The 22,069-nt window shown below is 36.6% G+C and overlaps 1 protein-coding gene across 1 annotated transcript in view; it reads left to right on the plus strand.

Annotated features, from left to right (window-relative positions):
* ETNK1 (ethanolamine kinase 1) overlaps positions 1-22,069 on the plus strand; it is a 31,416-nt gene that overhangs the window by 2,280 nt on the left and 7,067 nt on the right. Inside the window, exons 2-7 of the mRNA XM_083829795.1 lie at positions 8,376-8,635; positions 9,445-9,585; positions 11,143-11,285; positions 17,353-17,436; positions 19,179-19,339; positions 20,704-20,777. Of these exons, the coding sequence (XP_083685921.1) occupies positions 8,376-8,635; positions 9,445-9,585; positions 11,143-11,285; positions 17,353-17,436; positions 19,179-19,339; positions 20,704-20,777 (863 nt within the window). The remainder of the gene's footprint in view (positions 1-8,375; positions 8,636-9,444; positions 9,586-11,142; positions 11,286-17,352; positions 17,437-19,178; positions 19,340-20,703; positions 20,778-22,069) is intronic.

Below are 22,069 nucleotides of genomic sequence, written 5' to 3' on the forward strand. Positions count from 1 at the left end.
ACTGTATTTAGAACATCTTAATGTTTAATCCTTACTTCCTGTAAGATTTGTAAGTTTAAAGTATACTCATGATTTTAGATTTTTTTTTTCTATCAGTATAGAAAACAAATGTAGGACAGGATGAAAGTAATTAAATATTCATTGTTTAAAGTATCCTTTCAATGCAGAATTTTTAGAAATTCTAGAATCTGTAAGCATTGCCAACTATTTGCTGAATCACAGGCAGTTTATTTTAATGCATCTCCTGTCTCCAGTTATATGTGAATATTACCAATGTATAAGAACATGAATATGTTGTTTTGTAGTGATAAGGAGAAGCAAAATTTTCCTGTCTAAATATGAATTTCATGTACTTTGGTTGTGCAGTAGTCATCTGAGGATGTACTGGAAGCTGTGTAGAACTGGGTATTATATTTTCTAAATCTTAAATTCTCAAGTTTTGCATTCTCTGCTTTACATTTTCTGAAAGCTATGTCTATCACAAAAGGCACATATTTGTTTTAGCAGCTTCTGATTCTGTAACATGATCAAAATAATAGAGTACAGTAGTTCAAGTTGGACGGAATCTCTCTGGAGGCTTCAACCTCCTGGTGAAAGTTTACAGTTTGCTTAATCCAGAAGTTGGTTGAAGTGAATATAGGGAACGATGCCTGGGGATTTCATGAAGTAAAATGCCCTTCAAAACTCAAACCCTGTTTTGGATTAGTGAACAGCTTAAATTGTGACAGTGGACATTACTAATGAGTTGGCCTGAATATAAAAATTGTAATGAAAAAGAAAACCTTACCTGTATTTAACTCTTTCCTGCCTTAAAAAGGTTGTATCATCTTCCTAATGTAAAAATATCGTAAGTTTTCTCATCTTAATTTTTTTCTCCCTTCTTTTATGGAGGTGTAACTTTGTTTCTGAAGGAGGATCAGTGCTTGGTTATGGTACAGGAAAGCCAGTGACCTCTCCCAACAAGTGTAGACTCAGGATTCTTTCATTCCATGACCTACTGAACATCTATAGGTCTGTTCCTAACAAAGGATTCAGTAGGTTAATACATAATCGCCTCTCTACAGCGTAATACTAGGGAGCAGGGAATACTATCTGTATTTGTTTTCATTCTGAAGTATTCCTTAACGTTAAAAATAATGGGTGCTTGCTCTTACTGGTGAAGAGACTTAATAGTATTAATTTACACATTTATTATTTGCATAGTGTGATATGTATCCAAAATTCAGCTGCAAGATCACTTGGGAATCTGGGATAAAATTGCATGCTAGCAAACGCTGTTCTTGTCCTTGCACAAACCTAAGGGGGGAGAAAGAGAATCTTTTTTTTTTGGAGGAGATTCAATTATTGAACGAAATTTACTTTTTTAGAATCTGCAAGCTTCTCTCTAGAACTTTGTTCCATATCACTTCCAAAAATGTTTCACAAGTGTTTCTTGCTCACACACACATTACGGAATATTGTGGTTTAGTGCTGTCTTTGTTCAGAATGTACACGTCTTTGTGTTTATCAACGCTTTGCATGACTTCATTACTGTGGCTTACTATTCTTCATAAGGACTTAGTCGTGCTTAGAAAGACTTGTACTTCAGCCAACAAAATACTTAACTTAAACCTTACTTCCTTATATATCCGGTTAGCTTTTTCTCCCCCTGTCTATCTGCTTTTTTTTCCTTTCTGACTTGTGCTCAATAGCTTTTCTTTAATTAGTATTTTCTGGCTGCTGCTCAGAGTTCTGTTCTTGTGTGCATGTTTGTATTTTCTTTATTACAAAACACGCCTGGCTTCAGATTTCTGAACTACTTAAAATACTCAGTTTATTTAAACAGACTGTATATGGGATTTAAAGCAATGAGATAACTGACTGGGAGCAAAACATTAATCTCATGGGGAACAAAGCAAACTAATATTTTCTGAATCTGAATGCTATTACATTTTTTCAAGAGTGGTGTTTTTTATTGCCTAGCTGTTCTAGGATATCATGATCTTCAACAGTTATGGAAGTAGTTACTACTTAGAGGGAGGATGAGTGAAGGAAAATAACGTGAAATTGTTTTAGAATGGGCTACACTCATGGTGTATTGTGGAAAAACTGTAATTTGAGGTGTACCTTGAACACAGTGTCACAGCAATTGGGAACTTTAGGTAGTAGATGTCATCTGATGCTGATTGGTTTCTCTGTTCTCATTAAGTGTTTGATGCTAGATAATCTCTTGTTGTAAAGGAATTTTTATGGCATCAGTGGGTGGAACAGCAATCATGTTCATGTGGTGAAATCTTAATTGACGTGCCACATCACAGAGTATGATGTAATCCTGCTGTGCATGGAATAGGTGTGTTTGTACTGATGAGTCTCATTCTAGGTACAGATGATCAATTTTTGCTAAGACACAGCCTGTTTGTTACCTGGCTATGTAATGGCACATAACTTCCAGTAAAGGCTTGTGATATCAGAAAGGAAGACAGCTTTCTAAAGATGTTCCTCTTTAGTCTGTGACTTTCACTTTTAGATGTCAATTCATGTCAAAAGTCTCCAGGGTAGGAGCAGCAAATTCATTCTTGGAATTAAAATCTTGACTCCTTTTATACATTACATTAGTTTATTTTTGTGTCTGTAACTTTTAGTCAGTATCTTGTAGTCTGTAGAAAGTTCTAAAACAATTCGCTGCTACACAAGTCTCTTAACTGGTTATCAGATATTGACTGTGTCTCCTTAGGTAGGAGAATATTCTTCAGAAAGAAGATGAAATAATTTTTCTTTGGAGACTTATTCTAGCATAAATAAAAATAATTCATCTAGTAACACATTTAGATCAGAACCAGTCCTTGCAAACAGTGATGTATCTGTAGTATTTTATAATAGATTTTTTCATGTAATTTTAGATGGTCTTCATATTGAGGATATGCAAGACATGAAATTTCACATCTTAAAAAAAAACAAAACAAACCAAAACAACAGAACAAAACACACTGAATTGTTCTTTGCAGCTGCAGGCTTGATTGTTTGGAAGCCAAAAAATGTTTATTATACTATATGGCATGGGAAGCAGTAGTAGTAGTATTGCTTTTTCTCCATGCTGCACTCATGGCTGGGTGCCCCAAGTGTTCACTGGAGAACTGGTAGTTCAGCCTCTGGCCAAACTTAGCATAGAATGGCACCGTTAATTTACTGGCTTCCTGCTAGCTCCTACTTCTCACACCAAATGGTGCTTGTTCATAGCCAGCTGATAGCTCAAGTCATGTAGGCACTGGCTTCCAACTGCAAAGTGTGATGGTGTGATGGCCTAGGGGTTGTGGCTCCAGAGCCTGGGGACCTTTGAATGATGTTTCTCTGACATATGAGACCTGCATTTTCCAGTAGTCAGTACTTTGTCTTCTCTTATGAGTAGCTGAAAAAAAGAAAAGAGAGAAATGACAAGCCTTGTTTCAAGCTATGGAATTCTTGGCAGAGGTGTGCTTGTGGATGTGCCTGCATAGACTGTATTCTCCCAGAAAAAAACAAGTTGCATCTTACAATAGAAACTTTAACACTGAGAAAATTTCAAGAAGCATATATTATAAATATATGCCTTTCTGGAGATCTTGCCTATCATTTTGGGGTTCAGAAACAGAACCTGGGAGAGCCCTTCTTATCGATGCAGAAACTTCACATTCCTGTTTATTTCTGCAGCAGTACAGTACTGCTTCCAATGTTTTTCCTTCAGTGGATGTAAGGACAAAAATTGGAAAAAAATTGTGGAAAAAATTTGCTGGGTAGGTGGTAAGTGCTTTCTACTTTCCCCCTGTGACACTTAATTTCTGCCTTTTCATGCATGTTGCATGTGATCATAACTTGGTTCTCATTCTTTTGAACACCTGGAACTATAGGATCATATACAAGCTTTTTTGAACCACTTATTTATGAGATAGGAATATATCCAGTGCATGCGTTTATCAGAAATCTAATAACCTGATCATTAAGAGATTTTTAAAGTATAATTGCTTTTAAAGTAAGCTGTCTCAAAAAAGACATTTTTCTGCTCTTCCTGGACCTACTTGACCTGTCCTGTTTCTATCTACTGCTTTCTGTGACCGCACTTGAATAACTCATTTGTAGTTTTCTCACCTTCACTTTGTATGTCAGTAAACAATTTGTTTGTTCCCAAGAGCTGGAGAGCCTTGAGAGTCTTGACTTCCAGCTGAATCTCCTCCTGTATTTCTTGCTTAGATCGTGGGCCAGTATAAATATCATTTCCAGGAATGTTGTCAGAATTCAGCTGTAGCTTAGCATCGTATCACCTGAAAGTAGGTACCACAGGGTGATAAGTACATATCACAATATTTAAGTTTTTACGGACTACTAGAGTACCAGAATTACGTCTTTTTTTGTTTATTTATGCACTCAGTTGTGTTCTTTGCTTCCATTGGCTCTCTGTATTTCTAGATTTATTTCAAGAATTTCCTACCTGGTATATGTAACACTGTAGATTTTTCCATCTTCTACATGACCTTGAGAGCTTAATGACTCTTTTTTTTCCTTACCTCTATAATAGGGGTCTGTTCTGATCATGCTTTTGTTACAGAACTGATGTTTTGCTCTGCTGCATCTCAGTTTGTTTCAGGGAAGACCTTCCAAGCAGATTGTTTAAATGTTGCATTAATCATGTACTGAATAAAGTATTACATTCTTTTATTCGTAGACAACATTAAATGTTTTTTCGTGCTGGAGTATGGAAATTGTCTGCTATGTTATTAGAAAAGTAAGCAAACTCTTCTGCCTTCTTAAGAATCAATAAAATGTTCCTGGGTGTAAATGATTACCTATAGCAGCATGTTACAAATAGATGCTAATAAGAACTCTAGTTCCTAAATTATAAGTCAAGGGAGTCCAATTTCCTTGTTGTGGAGTTGTTTTTTATTAATGCTAATGAGGCTTATTTTGAGGGGATAATAGACCTATGCAGTGTGACAAAAGCTGTGAGGTGGCCAGAAGTTTCAGTTTGACCATCAGAAGCAAACCTCAAGTTCTTACTGTTCTTTGCATCAGTACTATTTAGGTCTCTGTTATTTGTGCTGTTACTGTTTCTCAGGACCTTAGAACCTGCTCTTGTTGTCCATAGTGCCATCCTGCACAGAGAGAAGGGCAAACTTGATCAGACAGTTATTTTTATAGACATAGGAAGGGGTAGCAGAAGTTCCAGTGATTTGAAGCTGACTTGATTTCATAGGAACTTTCAGCCAGCATATGGTTGTGAAGAGATTGTGTTTCGAGGTACATAATGGAATGAATCAGGAGCTACCTGTGTGCCAGGTGCTCATATCTTGAAAACATCAGTGCTTTTAGACTAAAAGTTTTCACCCTAAACCTTAATGTAGCACAACTGTTGTATATGTGGATGTCATAAGCAAGTTATTTCTTTCTGAGAACTGCTAAGAACATAAAAGCGTATCCTTCCGACATGTTTCAGGAGCAGATAACTCTGGTGGTGGACTCTTTCACCTTTTTGAGTTTATTCTGTTTGTATACTGAAAAGCATGAGAATCAGTAATTCCACATTGATCACAGGAGGTCCCTTCTGTGACTATACACTTACCGGGGTGGGGGACAGATGATGTCCTTACAGAGGTGTCACTTACGATTTACAAGCCACACTTGAAATGAAGAAATACTCTGCTTGGTCAAATTAGATAACATTGCTCAGGCATGTCATCCTTATCTTAGAGAAAACTTGTAATATCCGTGTGAGTGTCAAACAAAAAAATATAGTAGTGTTAAGAGTATAAATGTATCTTTACCGTGGAAACCAGTAGATATGCTAAACTGTACAGTTTTTAAGTTGTGCTAACAGTGTAACGTTATTTTAGGTGTTTTGAGGACTGTTTAAGGCAAAGAGTTCATTACTTGTCTCCTATTTTGGATTATTAATAGCTAGTAATGAAAGTGTCTGTAAATTATAAAGTCCTAATTCTGGGTGAATCATGTAAATAGGCTAATTTGGCTTTATGGCATGACTTGCTGAACCTATTTGTGCGAGAATGACTGTCCATAACTTTTTATGCAGAATACTTTCTGTATCCTCTACCATTTTTTCTGCTTTTTTTGAGTTTGTCTGCTTAATCACATAAAAGATCTGAGTAAAGCAAGATGCGATAGTTAAAACACATCTTTCTCTGTGAATTCTTCCCTTTCTAAACAGGGAAACTCAATTTCGGAGTGTGTGTGTGTTTGTCTTCAGGGTTTAAAAAACTCTTGGTTATGCTTGATTTCTCCAAATCCATGAGACTTGAAAAATAAACTAACTTGTGTTTGAGTGGTACTACTTGACATTTCAAAACTAGACTGACTTAACCTTAGAGGGGGAAAGAAAAAAGTCAGTTTGTGACTTGTTTTGTTTTCAAAAAAACAAACACACACCTCCTCCAAGGTTTTCAGGGACAGTGATGCATGTAGAGAAGTTGCCTGTTGTTGACATGTGTAATTTAAAAGGGGGGAAAAAGTATTTTTTTAATGTTAAGCTTTTCTATAAGGTCTGAAATGCAGCAGGCCTATTCCTTGGTCATTAGTTTTGTTCTGAGTCTTACTTAGGTCAGTTGTGAAAGAAAATTTCCCCAGTGTTTGTGGGTTGCCTTAAGCAAAAGTGCTCGCAGCTTCCAGTACCTGCATGGCTGGAAAATGTTCAAATGCAGGTGATCAGGCTGTGTCTCCACTTGCCTCATGTGCCAGAAGTTTACTGAATGAGAATTGATGATAAAAGTGCCTCCAAAAGAAAGGTGGTAAGTTAGTTAAAAGATGCCCACCAAAGGGAAAACTGTGCATATCTAAATGCATATGTGAACCAACTTGAAGTTGCCTTCTGTTGGTTGCTTATTTTAGTGGAAGGTCATGAAAGGATGCTTTGTGTAATGGTTGATTCTTTTATAATTTAGTTTTAATTAGTGCTTGGGTATGCAACAGTGTGAGGAAAAGGCGTGAATTAAAACACAAATACACATGAATGTAATTTATGGTTGTGAGTGCCGTAACTGTAATTTTTTTTACTTGCGTTTACAACACCAGGAGTCTGTTAAGTACTCAGAAAAACGTTGGTGTTCTCGTGTGTGATGTTGGCTGTCTGAAAGTGTGCTCGTCACCTGAAAATGTTCATCTATTGCCCTTGAGACACTTACTAGAAGCTGAGTTAGGATGGGTAATGCTCATCTGGCAAGTTTATAAGTGTTCACTCTGGGTTGACTGGGCACAAAGTTTTACAGCACTGAGCACCTATTTTCTGAGCTGTAAAACTGTCCCAGATTGTAGGAGAAGATAGAGAACTGCTGTGATACTCTTGGTTTGCTTTCAAATGCTTGACTCCAACTATGTATACATGGCCTAGTAACTCAGGATTTAGCCTGCTAATCTGGTAGCATCTGCAGGACCTTGTAATTGCTAGTTTAGTCCCATGAAAGGAGAAGCAGCAGTTAGTGGTGGAATTGGTTTCTCCCCCATAGCTAAGAACTTCTAGCAATCATACCCCCACTGTTGTCTGAACGGCAATGAGTAAGTTGCCATTAGATGTAAATAAAATGCTCAAATGATGAATGCTCTTCTTTTTGTGGAAAGTTACTTGCTTCACCTTCTGTATTTTCAGACATTGGTGACTACACTGGTCACTGAAGCAAAAGTAAATTGCAGGGCTTTAAAACTGCTGTTGTATGTATCTTAATAAAGTCTTAAAATGCTTGTTTGTCTTTTGAGTGGCATGTACTAGTTATGAAGTAGAACAATGGAAGAGTGAGTCTTGTCAGAAGCTCTTTAAGTTTGGAGTGGTACCTGATGTTGAAGACTGGGGTCTTGAATTTGAAGTACTCCATCAAATTTGTGCAGTAGCCAAAGTGACTCTGCAAATTGTTCTCAAGCAGCAAAACCTCAAGACTAGTGGGAAGATAAAACTCAGGTCAGAAGCAGTTCACCGTTGCTTTCTTTTAAAGGAGTAGCTTAGGACTCCAAGAATATCTTTCTAGTGTTTGTCCACTGATCAGCAAATAACGAAATTCTGAAGTGCATCAGAACAGTTTCTGTGCTGCCCTGTGTTCATGATCATTTTTCATTGCGATTTTAGGATGGCCACCTTGTTTGGGCTTTGATTTCAGCCATCAGTTTTCAGCATGGTTATGTGAGAATTTGTTTTATAATATTGAGCTTTCAGTTACTGCCTTTTACATATAGGGTTTCAGTAGTTCACTGTGGCATGTTTTCACATTTTTCTCTTGATGTGTTAAATGGAAAAATCTCTGTAGATTTCTTTTTTAATGTTTAGTCTAGTGAAGATTGTCTTCTGAGCCAAAGAATAACCCTGTATTCTTCTCTTGCACCCTGGAAATACAGATCTAAGTCACTTACAGATTGTTTTTACTTTTCAGCTGTTCACTGATGGAATCACCAATAAACTAATTGGCTGCTACGTGGGTGACACAACAGATGATGTGGTTCTAGTTAGAATCTATGGAAATAAGACTGAGCTCTTAGTTGATCGAGATGAGGAAGTGAAGAGTTTCCGCGTGTTGCAGGCCCATGGCTGTGCACCTCAACTATACTGTACTTTCAATAATGGCCTGTGCTATGAGTTCATGCAGGGAGAAGCACTGGATCCAGAGCATGTGTGCAATCCTGATATTTTCAGGTAAACTTTTAAATTTATTTCTCTAAATTTTGTGATACATATATGATGTTCTGTCAGGCCCAAAGGATTTCAGACTTGGCTTATGAGCAGACAAAAAATAAATATTTTTATAAACTTGCACAAAACTGATGCTCACTGTTGTGACTGCTTGCTTTCTGATGTCTTAGTTAAACTGTCATATTTCAGTTTTGAACAAGTGATCCTTGTTGCTCCCATGGAAGACTAGATACACTTGTTAAGAGTTCTGCTTATTGTGAGTGTTTAACACTTCAACGCTTCTGCTAGGCAAGTTATCTGATGTGGTGCAGCTTTATGGGGCTGGGCTTCATTAAATCAAGTCATCCTAGCCCTGTTTCTGGTCGTCTTCATTTGTGAATAGGCTCAGTATCTTTCACTGAGACATAATTTTCATACTATTAGCAGTGAACAGAAGATGCTGATGTTTTTAAGATCGTAGACTTTCATGTGTTTGCTGAAATGTATCTGTTGCCTAAAAACTGTAGCTAATTTAAGTCAACTCTTCTAAAGATAAGCAAGTTGAAGACTGAAAATAGAGATCTATAATGCATGCTGTAGCTGAACTCCAATTACTCTCCCCACTAGTGCTCCCCCCTACCCTTAGTGCTGTTAAAGGCCTTTTGGCTCTTGAAAGATGCTACCTTATAGCTGTGCTGCTCTTATTTATGCTCTTTTGATTCTTTTGCTGGATGTCCTATGATGTTTCTGTTAAATCTATTTTTGCTAGGAAAGATATGATAAAGGCTGTCTAATCTATTGCAAATATAACATTACATTTTTTTTCTTTTAAGACTCATTGCCAAACAGCTTGCTAAAATCCATACTATCCATGCGCACAATGGTTGGATCCCTAAATCAAACCTCTGGTTGAAGATGGGAAAATACTTCTCTCTTATACCCACAGAATTTGCGGATGAAGAAGTAAATAAAAGGTAGTTATTTGATTATGTGCTTTCCTGACTTCCCATTCTTTTAGAATGATGGTTGGAAGAATATTTAAAAATAGTTTGGGTTGCCATCCAATCTAGGAAGTATACAAGATCTTACATTTTGTCATACTCTTGCATACCAATGTAGCTATATATGTGTCAAATATGATCAGGATAGTTTTCTAATTTTTTTGATATATTCTGTGTATTCATATATTTCTTGTTACGATTGAACACTTTATACATAATCACAGTAGTTGTTTATTTAAAGAATGAAGATTAAGTAAAGTATTGAATCAAGGTTAAGGAAAGTATTTCTTCAGGTAGTTGGATCTCAACAGCTTTAAAAGAGCCATCAATCTCACAAAGGCACATGTTCTAGAATGAGTGCAGAAAACATGGTGTTTTCTTTACTGGGGTTGTAGTACTGTTCTTGCTCATTCTAACCTGCCTTTCTTAGCTATCTCCTACATTTGTATGGTTTAAGGACTTGTCTAAAACTGAGTGTCATAAAAGTAAAGCTAACAAAAGGCTGCTTTAGATGATGGGATAAGTTGAAAAAGGGTTTCCAGAAAAGTAAAAAGTAAAAAGAAAAAGGCATCTGCTGCACAGTCATTCTAGACTTGTGTTGTCATGGAGTATGAACAGCAGTTTCTCCTGGGTTTTGGGGTGTTTTTTTTAGTATCCCAGTAGAACTCTTGACTTGGAAATCAGGCTGTTTTTCCTAGGAGCTTAACAAAATAAGAATCCAGAAGATTCTAGAGTCAGTCACTGGAAAAATTGGGATGAAAATAACAAGCTGGGAGAAAACCTAGCCTAAGTAAAATTTGTGCTGTAATTTAAAGCTGGAATTGAAGGCCATGTTTCTCAGGGAGGGGAGATCAATCTTCAGAACTATAATTTGGAAGTGTCTGTACAATATCATCAAACTTCCTATTAGCTGGTAAACAGATTCCAGCTTAAACATTCTTTATAGAATTTCTTTGAAGTCACTGATGTCAGCTGCATCTCTTGCTGTGTTGTAATTAAAGAATACTCTAGCAAAGTTTTTTTTCCTACAACAAAATTGTAAAGAAAACTGGAAAAAGAATAATTGAGAATCTAAAAGAAAAAATGACTGCTTCAAAGTATACTTACTGTGTCTAAAGGAAAAAAAAAGATGAATCTTACTTCATCTATACTTACTGCATATTGTACTTGAAGGAAGTAATGTAATGTGAGCAACAAGTGAATGAAATTAATGCTATAAACCTTTTAATCTATACTCCTATAAAAATGTTCAGGATTGTGTTCAAGTTCTGTACCTAACTGCTGGTCTGCCATTATGTTTACCACACAGATAACCTTTATAGAGTTGCTTTTGGGGAGGACTGAGCAGAATAACTGTCATAATTTGACTGCAGTGGTGCCAGGGGAAATAGTACCCTAATTTTGAGAGAACATCTGTTGAATTATTTGAAATTAGAGTGTAGAGGAAAATAATTAAGTTATTTCATTACAGATGCTTGGTATGGAACACACTACTAAAAATTAACTCTCAAACTTCTTACACCTGAAAAGGTTTTTAAGTGAAATTCCAAGTCCTCAAGTTCTTCAGGAAGAGATGGCCTGGATGAAGGAAAGACTGTCAAATTTAGGATCACCAGTGGTACTCTGTCACAATGACCTGTTGTGTAAGAATATTATTTACAACAAGAAACGAGGTATGTATTGAACTAAGCAGTAAGTAGTAGCTTAGTTTGTTTATTCTGTAGTTGTATTTCCTACATCAGTGGCGTCCGTTCCTTTTAGTGATGGTAACAACTGAACTCAGCTTGAGCTTTTAGCAGTCAAGGTAATGGTAGTGATATCTGTGTAACTACTACGTTGTTTAATTAGCTGATTCTCATCTATATGTTACTGTACAGAGAACAATATTGTTCCTTGCTTTAACTAATTTTGTTAATCCACAGCCTGCCTGTATGACTACATTTCAAAGTATGGAATTGTTTATGGTAATTCTATTTGAATCACATAAAGCTTTGTTTTGGGGCAGAGGAGGGGGGGCATCATATGAGCATAGAAAATAACCTAAAGACATCTCCTGTAATTTGTGTGGTGTTCTGATTTGTGATCGTGTTGCTGCGAGGGAAGACAGCTTTGTGATTATGTATTTTAGTGATACTTAGCACCACATTCAGTTGCTCAGTTTATGTTTTATGAGGTACATAGGCATCTTAAAGATTTCTTTCTTTAATTACATACTTTATTTAAACAGCTGTAGGCAATACACATCTTGGCGAAGATGAATTACTTTTGTTTTTATTATAAAATAACTCCAAATAATTTTATTAAAGAATGACTCAACTAGAATCTGCAAGGCTTCTGTATAAACCCACACTTTCTTTTATTACTTGATTTTTAGTGGTTTGAGGTTCGGTTACTAAATGAATCAATTAAACTGGATATTAAGATGCTAAAATGAAGAAAAGGGAAACTTAAGATGCTAAAATGGCCATAGCGCAGTAAAAATATTTACCTTTGCACAACTTGCCTTGCTTTTCAAATATCTGAGCTCAGCGAAGTGCAACAAATTCATCAGGTTAGATATTTAAGACTCTTTTAATGAGGATGACCTCTTCCTTTCAGAAGCCTTATATCTTTACTACAGTTTAGTGATATGATTGTAGGTATTTTAGCCAAAAGTGTGTGAAAAAAGTAACTAGGAATCAAAAAATTGGCTTGTGGTCTCGCACACATTGGAACTGTGGTATTACAGTACCAAAAAGAAATGTTGTTATTATGTGGGTATTTTCAATGCTGAAATTACCTTGAGTTTTAGTATTCCCCAATTACCTATTAATGTAAAAAGTAACTTTTAGTCACTTTTCATAGTAGAACCATGATTCAATGTAAAATAAAACAGGAATTCCTTTAAAAGGCTCGTTGTCACGGTCAATAGGCTTGAAGTTCCTACTTTTAAAACAAATGCTGTATGCTTTTCTTTTTGTAAACAGAATGGAGGAAAAAACAATGCCAGCAGTGCATCACTTATGAGCAATCCTACAATAACCAGTGTGTGAGTGTTTAGTGTTTGGGGAGAGGGTGGGAAGGAGGGGGGAGCATGTAAAGCACTTTGGCTTCAAGCTACCTATAAACAACTTGGGGGGGAAGAAAGACTTGAAATGTGAAATAGGTAGGTTGATTGTTCAACTTGTTTGAATGTTGCACATGTACTGTGTTGTAAGACTTTTGTAATCTGGATACAACTGGTACTATTTTATAATAACCAAACCTCAATGCAAGCTGTAGAATATTTGTATCTCTGTTCTGAAAGATTGTTTCTAATTATGTACTTTTTACAGAGCAAAAACTGTAATCTGTCTATTAGAAAAATCTGAAAATGAGGAATATGATTTTAGAAGTGGAATTGCAACGTTAACTCCATGTGTATTGCTGGAATTCTGTTCAGTACAGCAAAAGCTTGTATTGATATACAGATAACTTTGTAAGAGCACAAAATAGACTCATTAGGAATGATGAAGCTACTGTATGAAGGTAGCTAACAAGTACTGATGATGCTGAGATTTTTGTGAAATTTACTCAGTTATCTAGAAAAGCTCTTGTGTATCAAAAAGATCTTGGCTGATCCTAAACTGGAACTGAGGGGAGAGAATCATTCATCTAGATTAACTACTTACCTTTTTTTTTTCTCCCTATTAAGGAGTGAGCAGAGCTGGTAATGTTGATTTAGCTTTTCAGAAGCTGGCACAAAACAATTTAGTTATGGATTTTAATGATACTGTATTTGTTATGTTTGTGAATGCTTAAGATGCATCTACTCAGCATGTTTTTGTTTAAGCTACAGACTATCAGCAGATACTAAGACTTCTGTCCAGTGCACGTAGAACAATTGTAGCTTATCCCAATACTTTGCTTTAGACTTGTCCTCTGGATTAAATTAATGTTAAATTTTCAGACTTGAAAGAAAAATCATAGCTGTCATATACTGCTTTCAAGAAGAATCAATCTCATGTCCCCACACTTTATGAGACTGGAATAGCATGTTGAGTGCTAGCTTCGTTTAATGAAGTGTCAGTCATCTGATTTGAATTTGTTCATGCTGTGGCTGAGAGAACTTTGCCTCTTGCTGCTTTGCTAATGTCCGTTTTTAGTCACTCAGGATATGAAAATTAACAAGTGTCATTTTACGTAACATAATAATCATCAGTGTGAACTCTTCTTTGAAGGATGTAACTCAGTGCTTCATGTTGCTCTTAATTACAATTTGGACATCAAGATAGCACCAAGCATATTTTGGCTTGGTACTGCTTATTTATAGACCTGTTCTTATCCTGTTCAAGTTTTCTTTTTTAACATGAGTTGGGAATTTCCAAAATACATGATCTTTTAAGAGTATTCAAATACTTGCTGTTTAAAAAGATCAAGTATTAATATCCTTTTGTCTATATCTGTGTTTTTTTTGAATGTATTAAATTCATCTGCCAGGAAGTTAAGTGTGTAGGTAGATGGCTGGTTTTGTTCTGTTTATTCCCTCTGCCTACCCAATGTTTTCTATGATCTTTGGTAGGAGTCTGTGGGTGCTCAGTGCTTCTGAAGACTGAGGTATGTTTAAGGCTTCTGGTTTTGCTCTAAAAACCTGTTTTAATTTTGCAAAGGTATTTTGGGTATTTATAGCTAAAATTGGTGGGTATAGATAATGTCTTTACTGAAGCTGTCTTGTAGGGCCTCTGTGGCTCACCTGATGAGCAGGATAGGATACATCATTCTGCTGTGGTAACTATTGCTAGGGCTTGCTTGTTGAGTGTTTACCTTACCAAACCATTGAAAGTGAAGGGCAGCTATAGAGAAATATCATCACCCCTTCTACCTTTCTGTTCCCTGAGGAGATCTAACAGATGCCCTCTTGACTACTTCTTGATCTATTTAAAAGGAATTTATTTCTGGTGTATACAACACGATTTCCATTTTGGAACTTTATGTGGTGTTCATAGATTAGATTGTTGCCTATAGTACTAGCTCCCTTGATGAAAGGAATGTCTCGATTTGAAATGCACATTTCTTGACATCTTTATTCCTGTTGATAACAGTAGCTGCTCCAGAGAGATGATAGAGCTTACTTTTAAATAATGGCTCACTTCAATAAAATCCAAGTGCACTTAGACCATCCTGTTGTTGGTCTCCTTGCTCCCAGTAGTAACAGTGGGATGTAAAAACTTTGTGTTTATTTAAAACCGCCGAACAAATGCTAACTGATCAACTGCTAGTGTAACCCATGTATTTCTAGCAGTGGCTTTGTGGTATAAGCTGCAGTAAATCTTAAAAGTAGCTTCTGATGCTGTGGATATTTAAACAATAAATGTAAAGGTAAATATAAAGGTGGTTCTGCTTCTTCTGAAAGCTGAGAAGGTAGCTGATGAAGGTAGCTGAGATGTGTCACTTCATAAATGCATAATGCATATGAACTTTAAGCTTTTGCTTTCTTTATAGAAGAAAGTTGCACCCTTAAGTATTTTATGCCAATATCAAATTTAAGGTTGAGTTCCATAGTAGCATGAGTCTGAAAGAGACATTTTCACTTCGAAGTTTCATCTTACCAAATATGGGTGTGCCAAATTTTCTTCGTCTGCTTCAGGTTACATATGCTGTTGTTGCTGCCTTGTGGTGGTATTCTCTATGCTACTTAAATGCACTGACCAAAGGTTTCACATCACTTGTTCACGTGTACTTCCCCAAGGGAGAGTGCGTGGTAACAGCCTCATCCGTATCTAGTTAGATTCAATTCTTACTTTGTAATACTGTTATTTATAACTGGAAGTAAGATTTAAATGTTAGCTGAATTAAAAAACCATAGTGGCACGTACAGGTATGTTCAAGATGAAATTTGTACATTAAAGAAATTTAAAGTATATCACTTTGTTCTGCAAGCCGACTTTTACCTGCAGTGTTTGTATCATATATGGGGGGGGAGGGAAACTCAGAATACAATCAACATTTAATAATGGTAGGGTGGGGGGTGTCAGGAGGTCAGTTGTGTAGCAGAATATTAACCAGGGTTGGGCTGTGCATTTTGACTGGCTTGTAACTTACAGATGTTTGTTTTAAAAGAAGTACTAAAGAACCAATGAGAAGCACAAATGTATGAGTCTGCCAGTCAGGCAGTGGCAGAAATTGATCTGTGACAGTTTCATAAGATCTTGGCTGCAGCTGCTGTAAAACTTCTTGTCCCTTCAGACCCTTCAATTTTCCATTGCCAACAAGATTTTCCTGGGAGGAGCTTGCCACTTTGCATTCTCATGTTGGTTTGTCAGAGCCTAAAAGGTTTAACCTCATAGCCTTGGTAAGCAATCCTCTTTTTCTGTGGAAGCAAGGTAAACCTAACTTGGAGGATTGTGACTCAGTGATTGTGTTGTGGGGTTTAACTTCGATTACAAGTACTTAGACAAGAAGATGGATGCATTTGGAAAATGTTAATGTGTTTCAAACATGGTAATGATGAACTGCATAGATACAAGGAACACTTCTAACAGTTATTCTGTTATCTTGCTTGGGACATACATCTGGCAAAGCTATTGTATTGATATGTGCAATATTCATAAATCCTAAGGAGGCAGTATATTAGACACTTAAAATCCTTAGCCTAGGAAATACATAAGAGTAATATTCTTAATCTGCTTTTTTATCTAGAGATCTGGTAGTTAGTATTAGTATCTATAAGTGTATTCTAAGTCAGGCTAACAGGATTGTTCATTGTAATAGTAGTATATTTTATTGAGTAAACATGCAGCTAGTCTTTGAAAGAGTGGCCGTAGAAAGGGAAAAGAGTGCAACTGTGAAAGTTACCTATTTCAGCACAGTAGCTTGTACATCTTAAGCTTCTGTGAACAGAACTTAAGTTAACTCATTGCTTCCATTTCTGCTGTTTTTTCTGATTTCTGTTTCTCCCTTAAAATACAAGAGCTGTAGTTTTACCTAATTATTCCAGCTTATTGATATCTTGACTGCTTGCTGTGGTGTAAACATTCTTGAGCAGGTTCAGTGCTGTACCATCTTGAGTGAAGCACTTTTCCCAGCTTCCCTATAGGTAAAAACACTGTATAGTATAAAAGTTAGCAAGTAAGTTGGAAACAGTTGGGACTATTGCCACCTTATCCCTTATCATCAGTCCTTGTCTATATAACACTACATAGTTTCACTGTTTTGAAGAGTGGTCTCTTAATGTCTTGAGGCTAGTTTAAGCCAGTTTAAAAAATGCAACAATTTGAAAATAGTCCTTTTTTTGTAAGTGCAGCTGGTCAAAGGAGAAATATTAACGTACGAAAAGAAAACACGAACATGTTGCAACGTGTGTTAGTCTACCATGGTTGTTGCATACTTCTCTGAGAGTAAATAGGGAAAAATTGGTCTGCAGTTTCCTCAAAGCTTAAACAAAGGATTTTCTACCATATATTTTATTTTGAAGGTAATGGATGCCCTCGTGTGGTAGAAGTTAAAATTAAAATTCTGCTATTCAGACTAAAAGTAGAGAACTGTAAGCTCTAGGTAATTATTGAAGAGCTTTCTAGAATCAATATTCAAAGAAGTCTTATACCACAAAAATCACAGCCTTACCCTGTGAAGTCTGAGTGCACACAACTGGGTACAAATAAGATGGGTGTGTGAGGGTTTTTTGTGGGCTTTTTTCCATTAAAACTTCAAAGGACACCAAAGGATTAGGGCCATGAATTCGTTAAATGTGGATTCTGATGTTGCTGCTGTTGTCTCACATAGGTGATGTGCAGTTCATAGACTATGAGTACTCTGGATACAACTACCTGGCTTATGACATTGGCAATCACTTCAATGAATTTGCAGGTAAAAACTGGATTTCTGAGGTAAAGGTAAACTTGACTGGAAAAAAAAAACACTGATTTCTCATTCTTGTAGCATGTTCTGTTTTTCTCTTTTCTCTGTAGATACTTGTATATCTGTTAAGATGATGGTATCAAAATATGTCTATTGGTCTCTATTTGCAAGCCAGTTATACCCTTTCTTTACAGCTCTGCTAGCCCAGAAATGGAACATAATGTCTTAAGTCTTTGCAGTTAACTGTCATTCTGTGAAATCACCCAGCAGAGACTCAGCACACTATAATGAAATACTGCAGATATATCTTCTACAGCATACACGTGTTTGCATGTGTGTGTATATATTGCCAAGTGTAGAATATACTGTGTGATTCCGCAGTTCCAAATAGCAGACTTCTATGGTGTCTTGCTGATCTTGTGTGTTTAAGTACTTGCCCTTGAGTCATGCTAAACTTGAGTGGTAAAGGCTTATGTGCTTATTATGTGATAGAATAAAAAACCAGGTTTTAGCAGTAAGTTGCAGATAGATTCCTTCATTAAGTAGTTCAGTTTCTTTCGGTGAATGCCTGTTCCCTTCACTCCATAAGAGAAATAGCCTTGAGCATGTGCTATGTTATTTCACAGTATGGGGCAACAGGTAAAACCTATGTAATGTTTAGTATAGATGGAAAGTGCAGTATGGTGAAAATGGGAGCCTTAACTTACTTGTCATTGTTTCTCAAAATAAATCTTAAGTCCAGGTAACTTTTTAGATTTCAGAGTCTATACTCGATAATTTTAAGTATCTGGGAAGTAAGTTAAGTTCTTTAAAAAATATATTTGAAAACTTTCAATTTATTTTTTCTGGGACTTGTAAGAGTCTGAGTACATCTTCAAAGAGCTAACTATGCTAAGAAGACTCTACAAACCTTTTTTTGCCATGGAAGAAGAGTTGTTTCACCTTTGATATTCTCTATCCGTCCAGTACAAATCTGAACTTTTTTTAAGAAAGGAGGCCAAGAAGGTGTCTCAAAGGAAGAGGAAGCATGGCTAAGAATGTCTCTTTAAACACAACTTTTTTAATCCTGCTTTGTGGATAGAATATATTTCCATGTCCTATGGTAATTGGTAGTAAGAGTCAACTGTGATCTGGGTCTCAGAACTCCTGGTAGACTCTGTATGGATGTGGTTGAGCATCTCCAGTATAGATAGATTTGGAGCCACATGCTGTGAAGAAGAACAGGACAAAAGAGTGCAGTTATGAAGATAAGATTTGTCATTCTACCAACACCCTGTAGGAGGGGAGGGGTAGACTTCTAATAGTTTTAGCCTCAAAAGCTTTTTTTGTCAGCTTAATTGCTGACAATGTGTATGTATCTGGATTCGGCTTTAGATAATGTTGCATGTAAGTCCCTGGCTGACATGCATGGTAGGGTTTTGCTTTGCAGCGCAAACTTTTTTTCCAGAGGCTTCTCTCAAAGCCAAACTTGTTGAATTTCAAAACACTCGTAGAGTATGTTTGTGGCTGAGAACACAGCATAAATCTTTCTACTACGTTGAATGCTTTGCAGTTTTCATGTGACAAACTCTTGCTGACTTGTAACTGATAAAATCAAGCCAAAGTAAAAGTAATGATGTTTGTCTGCATCAGTCTGTGTTTGTGCTGGTGGGGGGAGGGGATCAAGGGTGAGGGATGAGTAGTCCAGTTATGTGATTCTGATGTTCCTTTTTAGATATCTTAAGATTCTAATACTTTTTTTCTTTTTCTAGGAGTAAACGAAGTAGACTACAGCCTTTATCCCAACAGAGAATTACAGGATCAATGGCTGAGATCTTACCTTGAGGCCTACAAAGGATATAAAGGATTTGGCACAGAAGTTAGTGAAAAGGAAGTTGAAGTTCTATACGTTCAAGTCAATCAGTTTGCACTGGTAAATAAGTCTTTGTGCTTGAATATATTCAGTGCTGTAGAGAAGCTTACCTACTCTGTGGGAAATGTAATTGCTAATTTTTTAATGTGAGTACTGTGGTGTGTGTGTATACACACACACATATATATATACATATACATATACATATATATATATATATATATATAACACCTTCCTTAATCTGTTCTATGGAAGTTTGAGAATGCTTGGAATAATCTACAGAGCAAAAGAGGCAGTGAGTATTCAGAAAAGGAGATGAGATTTTTAGCAAGGATTGCTCTTGGCTGTTAATTGAACTGAGTCCCTGAGTTGGCAAGAGATTCCAGGGGGTCTGTGGTGATCTTTTCTTTGTAGCAGTAAGATGACAAAAAAGATTTGTTACGAGAAAATATAAACTGAAATTAATAGTTGCTGGTATAAAGCTCCAAACTGCTCACTATCAGACAAAGTTATCAAAACTTAGAGGTACAGGAAAGATTCACGCTTACCTATAATGATTGTTGTTTTAAGGTGTTTTCAGGCATGCATGCATCTTCTACACTTAATGGTGAAGTGTTACAAGCAAGCTCTAGGAAGTAATTTAGGTTATTATTGTAGTCAGTTATTAACTGAACAGAATTATGAAGCATATCGCTTGTAACCTGGGTGGTCCAAAAATGTCTCCCACAAGGACATTATCAAGCTCATGTCTGCTACGTATACTTCAGATGAACTTTAGAACAAATATTTTAGCAGTCACATCTATTATCTACCATTCATGTAATCCATACTTTCAATCAGAAATTGAGCATAGGTCTCCAAGACCATGCATCTGAAGTAGTAAAGGAAGTATGGTTGGAGCAGATGACAAATTTGTGTAAATACTGAGGAGTTTAAGATCATGTCTTTGTCCAAGTTGGTACTGAAAGTGAGTTGTAGTTATAATGGCTTAAGGGGGTAATCAGATTCAAAAGGAATTCTTTATATATGTTAGATTGAGTAAATGTAGGATAGTAACTGTAAGATGTTTAATAAGCAACAATAGAAGTAGTTCAATTTCTGTTTTTAAACATGAGGTATACAATTGCACAACAATTTACTTAATAGATGACCTGTTGACCTGTCTCACAAATGCAACAATTTTCTTGGAAAAGAAACATGGAGGAGAGTTGGGAGGCCAATGGATTTACCCTGCCAGTAACTAACTTTATAATACTTGTTTACCAGTCTCCTTGGTAAAGAGAGATCAATTAAGTTAACAAAAAGATTGGGGTTTTTTGGGGTGTTCTTCTGTGGATAATTGTGTCTCAATGGGAGAATGTGCTTAAATACCTTTTATACTTTTTTATATAATAATAATATTTACCTACTCTTTTTTCCTTTAGGCTTCCCACTTCTTTTGGGGATTGTGGGCTCTAATTCAAGCCAAGTATTCCACCATTGACTTTGATTTTTTAGGGTAAGTGTACTTGCTGTGTATGTAATGGAATAAGTGAAATTGGAAGGGACTTGTGGGACTATCTGCTTCAGTATCCCAGCTATCAGAAACTGAGGTGTGAGCAACAAAGCTGGTCTATATGATCATACTATCTCTTTTTGAAGAGAAAACAAGGCAGTAAAAGCTGTCTGTCCTCCCCCCCCCCCCCCCCCCCCAAGTTCTTGAACTTAATCATAGAATGGCTCAGGTTGGAAGGGACCTCAAAGATCATCTAGTGCTAGGCAGGGGTGCCATCCCCTGATGCCTCAGGTTGCCCAGGGCCTCATTTAACCTGATCTCGAACACCTCTAGGGATGGGGCATCCACAACTTCTCTGGGCAACCTGTTTCGGTGTCTCACCGGCCTCATCTAATCTAAATCTTCCCTCTTTTACTTTAATACCATTCCCCCTTGTCCTGCCACTATCTGATTAAGCAAAAAGTTCTCTGTATTTTTTATAATCCCCCTTTTAAGTATTGGCAATCTGTGATGAAGTCACCTCGGAGCTGTCTCTTCTTAGGCTGAACATCCCCAGTTCTCTCAGCCTTTCTTCAGCCCTCTGATCAACATGTCTTTGGGCTAAAATACGTAGTATAACAAAGCAAGGAACTTAACTAGAGGAGTAAATGTTTTTAAGCGTTAAGTTTTTATTGACAAAAGCACAGAAACAGAGTTGGTCAGTGTGGTACACTGTCAGAAGACCTACATTTCTAACTGCAAAAAATGAGAAATGGGGCTCTTGTACAGAAGAGCTTTTTACTATATGAAGTATTGATCATAGAAATCCCTAATTTTTTAAAAGAATCTACATAATGCCAATGAATCTGAAGTTCCATCTCCTGAGACAGACTAATTGACTAATAGTTCTGTTTCAGGTAGACGTTAGCACTTTTTTTTAATGCTCACAGTGAGCAGAGGAATTTCAGTCTTTTGGGGACTGCGAAAAGTGATAAAGTTAATCACTTTGCTTGGCATGAGAGACTGCTTCAGTTTAGAATTTTTTTCTGTTAACGACTAGGACAGCTTACTATGCTTAGTTGTGCTACTGTAAAGGAGACAAATGTGAATCTTTTCTGTGGCTTTGTGGTTAGTTAGTCCCAAGTAGAAGTACTTGTTAATAACCACTAGATGGCACAAAAAATACAATTACAAAGCGCAGGTGATAGAACCCAAAAATGTTGCAGTTTTGAACAGAATGGCATTCTTGCAATGAACAAGATCAATCTTGGAGTTGTAGCTGTCAATTGTTGGACAGGCTGTTAAGCGTGAAAACA

Source organism: Anser anser (assembly GCF_964211835.1).
Source record: "Anser anser genome assembly, chromosome: 1".
Taxonomy (NCBI): Eukaryota; Metazoa; Chordata; class Aves; order Anseriformes; family Anatidae; genus Anser; species Anser anser.